The 4,308-nt window shown below is 37.8% G+C and overlaps 1 protein-coding gene across 1 annotated transcript in view; it reads left to right on the top strand.

Annotated features, from left to right (window-relative positions):
* Positions 1-1,542, top strand: part of LOC107647997 (benzyl alcohol O-benzoyltransferase-like) — a 2,358-nt gene extending 816 nt beyond the window's left edge. The window contains exon 2 of the mRNA XM_016352032.2: positions 392-1,542. Within this exon, the coding sequence (XP_016207518.1) occupies positions 392-1,318 (927 nt within the window). The 3' untranslated portion in view covers positions 1,319-1,542. The remainder of the gene's footprint in view (positions 1-391) is intronic.

The following is a 4,308-nucleotide window of genomic DNA, read 5'->3' as shown; positions in this document are numbered from 1 at the left end:
AAAAAATTAAGTTATTTAAAAATTTTAAAAAATTTCTAAATTAAAGATATATTCATGAAAAATGAATAATTTTTTAGAGTTTGAATAAATTTGTGGTACGAAATTAATCTTTTATAGGTACAATTTTAATTTCGTTATTTCATAGATAAATTGACATTAATTAGCCATCATCAATATTTTTAATAGTATAAAACGACATTTAACATCTAATGATATAGAATTAATTATTTTTTTTATAATTAAATGCTGGTAAAATTTTAACAAAATACTGGCCTAGACTTTTTCTTTCCCTTTTAACCTTGAATAGGTGAAAATATATGTCCCTAATTTTAAAAAATTAATTAAAATTTACTGTAAAAAAATTGATTATTTAGTATTACTTAAATAACAGGTGACACGCTTTAAATGTGGTGGTTTCACCCTTGCCTTCCGCCTAAACCACACCATGAGTGATGGCACTGGTTTTGCACAATTTATGACTGCCATGGCTGAAATGGCTCGTGGTGCACATCAACCTTCCATTCTACCTGTGTGGTCCAGGGAGCTCTTGAGTGCAAGGCACCCACCTCGCATTACATGCACCCATCGCGAATACGAAGAACCCATAGTAGACACCTCCACCATTATTCTGAGCAAGAAAGACATGGTTCAACGCTCCTTCTTCTTTGGACCAACCGAAATAGCTTCCCTTCGTCGTTTGGTTCCACGTCACCTCGGCGAATGCACTAGATTTGAGCTTGTAACTGCATGTCTATGGTGTTGCCGTACAAAAGCATTGCAACTTGCGCCAGAAGATGATGTTCGCATGATGTGCATCGTGAATGCACGCGCTAGGTTTAACCCTAAAATACCCCTTGGTTATTACGGAAACGTTTTTGCTTATCCTGCAGCAGTTACAACTGTAAGGAAGCTTTGTGAAAATCCGTTTGGATATGCGGTAGAGTTGATAAAGAAAGCAAAAGATGAAGTGACGGAAGAGTACATGCATTCTGTGGCAGATCTGTTGGTGACAAAAGGAAGACCGTTATTTACAACCGTAGGATCTTGCATTGTGTCAAACTTGACACGTGCTGGGTTAAGAGAAGTGGATTTTGGATGGGGTAATGCATTGTACGGTGGAGTATTTGAAGGTGGGGCTGGGGATTTTTTTGGAGTAACGTTTATGATGGATTGTGTGAATGGCAAAGGAGAAGAAAGTGTAATGTTTCCAATTTTCTTGCCGGTCAAAGCTATGGAGAGGTTTGAGAAAGAGTTGGCTGATATGCTTTGTAAGAGTTGTGATGATGGATATCCTACATTTATCAGATCTTCCTTGTAGCTCTAACTTGTAGTAATTTGTGAATGTTAAAAGAATGAGCAGAGCAATAATCTACGGGCTCATTATATATAATTAGAAGTGGGTGTGTTTTAAGGTGAAATTGAAAGATGAAAATTGATTTAAGGTGGCTGATATGCTTTGTAAGAGCCATGATGCTGAATTGCTGATGGGTATCCCACCTTTATCAGATCTTCCTCGTAGCTATAACTTAAAGTTATTTTTAATATATGGGTGGATTCTTATGGGGTGAAAATGATAGCCGAAAATTTGTAAATGATTTAATTTAGTTAGATTAAATTTTAAGAAAAAGACAACAAATAATTTTATAATACAAAGAATTAAAATAAAACTTTTAAGAGAATTAAGATAAAATTTATATATAATTTATAAAAAAATAATTAAAGCTTATTTAGAGGGAGCCAATGTTCTCTTTGGATCCTGCGAGGCTTTGTCCCTTGTTTGATATATATGTTAATAAGGTTAATAGTCAAATATATTTGAAAGATTGGTCCATCGTCTTTTTTATTTTGAATGATTTTTTTAATTAAATTAGTCCTTAAAAAATTTAATACTAATTTCGTTTGTTCTTCCCTCGTCTGTTTAACTTCTTCAAAATACAGAAAAATATGCACACCTGCAACTACAACCATAATTGATAATAGTGATACTGAAAATAACACAACACAAAGATGGCGATTCACGTGGGAAGCATAATTGCATAATTCCAACACTTTGTTTATTGCTCTTCACCGCTAACACCATCTTCAATTCTTTCCTCCAATGCTACAATTTTAATGTCAAATTTACTTCTCCACACTTTGTCCTATTTTTGGCAGGGTCTGAATTTGATGGCGCTGCACCTTTCAAGCTTAGCGTTTCGATTCCAAGGGTTTTAGTTGATAAGAAATTATCAGTGATTTTCTGGGCACTCAGTGATCACATTGAGGTGAAGCTCTACCTCCTCCTTTTTGTAAATCACCCCATCCTTTCCTGCATGTCCGACGACCACCAAAATTTGTTGCCCGGTGTTTTCGTCTCTCTCAAAATGAAATCTGGATAATGGCTTTGCACTAGTAAATGTTTCCGTCGATTTTAGGGATTAGGGTTCATACAAATGAGAATAAATGTAACTTAACTGTCACGACCTTGGATACACTCCAACGCTATCGTGCCGACCCTCGAACTTACTCAACCTCTTGAGCTAAGACCAAGTCAGCCTAATCCTCAATACTTAGCAAGAAAGTTAAGAACACAAGAGAACACAAGAGAAAGGAAGTTTTGGTGGAAGAACACTTTATTGCTCAAGTGTCTATTACAAATGACTCACACTAACTCTCACTCCTATTTATAGCCATCCACCTCTTTAATGGATGGTTAGGATTAAATCTAATCAACGGTCCAGATTAATTATTTAGAACCTTCATTACAAATATCTATCATACTACAACTTTCTAAATACTTCCAGATTCTTCTATACTACTCTTCATATTCCTATATACATCCACACTCTTCTAAAATAATCTATGACCTTCCAGAGTCTTCTAGAACCTTCTAGAGTATTCTGGGACCTTCTAGGACATTCTAGAATATTTCGGAACCATCTAGAGCATTCTCAAACACTCCAGAAAATTATACAAACACTGTTAAATCTAACTTTCTAAAATTTACCGTGATATTCTCCCCCACCTAATGCGCAATCGTCCTCGTTGCGTTCTGTTCATGATAGCGCTCTAGGTATTCTTGGAATTGCCACAGATCTTCACGAGCTTCCCAACTAGCTTCAGTTATCGGGAGCTCTTTCCACTTGATCAAGTATTGGATACTTGGTGGTACTCCTCATTGTCGCACGACGCGATTAGCTAAGATCTATTCGATTTCTTTATCAAAGGATCTAATCACCACGGGCGGAGCACGACTCGAGTCACCTCTACTCGGTTCGTCTTGGTCTCCATGATATGGTTTAAGCATACTCACATGGAAGACCGGGTGGATCTTCATAGAGGGAGAGAGTTGTACTTTGTAAGCAACCTCCCTAACAAATCCAATAATCTCAAATGGCCCTTCGTATTTGCGGATTAAATCCTTATGAACCTTGCGAAATACTTTAAATTGTTGTGGAAGAAGTTTGATCATTATCTTGTCTCCCACTTGATAGTTTGCATGCCTCCTCTTCTTATCTGCTCATTTCTTCATCCTCTTGGCAGCTTTGTCTAGGTAAGAACGAGTGATATCTGCTTGTTCTTCCCATGACTTAATCATATGATAAGCTCCAGGGCTCTTCCCTGAGTAAGAGAAAGAAAGAGAGTGAGGTGTAAGCGAATGTTGTCCAGTCACAATCTCGAATGGGCTCTTCCTTGTGGACTCGCTCCTTTGTAAATTGTATGAAAACTGAGCAATGTCGAGGAGTTTTGTCTAGTCCTTCTGATCAGCGCTTACAAAATGACTCAAGTAACACTCGAGTAAGGCATTCACTCTCTCAGTCTGCCCATCGATTTGAGGATGGAAGCTTGTTGAAAAATAAAGCCCCGACCCAAGGAGTTTGAACAGCTCTATCCATAGTCGTCCGGTGAAGCGTGATCTCCATCACTAATGATGCTCTTAGGCAATCCCCAGTATTTCACCACATTCTTGAAGAACAGTCGGGCTGCTTCCTCTGTAGTGCAGTCAGTAGGGGCGAGTATAAAGGTAGCATATTTCAAAACTGATCTACTACCATGAGAATAGATCCAAACACCTCGAACTTTGGTAAGACAGAGATGAAATCTAGAGAGACACTTTCCCACTGTCGCTCTGATGGAGGCAGAGGTTCCAACAACTCGCTTGGTGTCTTGTTTTCAATCTTATCTTGTTAGCACACAAGACAAGTCTTCACATAGTTCTCTACTTTATCTCTCATTTGAGGCCATTAATAAGAAGATTCAATGAGTGCCAAGGTCCTTTGCTGACCTTAGTGACCAGCCCACTTGGTGTCCTGGCATTCTCTCACTAAT

This window comes from Arachis ipaensis, chromosome B06, assembly GCF_000816755.2.
Source record: "Arachis ipaensis cultivar K30076 chromosome B06, Araip1.1, whole genome shotgun sequence".
Taxonomy (NCBI): domain Eukaryota; kingdom Viridiplantae; phylum Streptophyta; class Magnoliopsida; order Fabales; family Fabaceae; genus Arachis; species Arachis ipaensis.
This window is presented reverse-complemented; position numbering and strand designations above follow the sequence as displayed.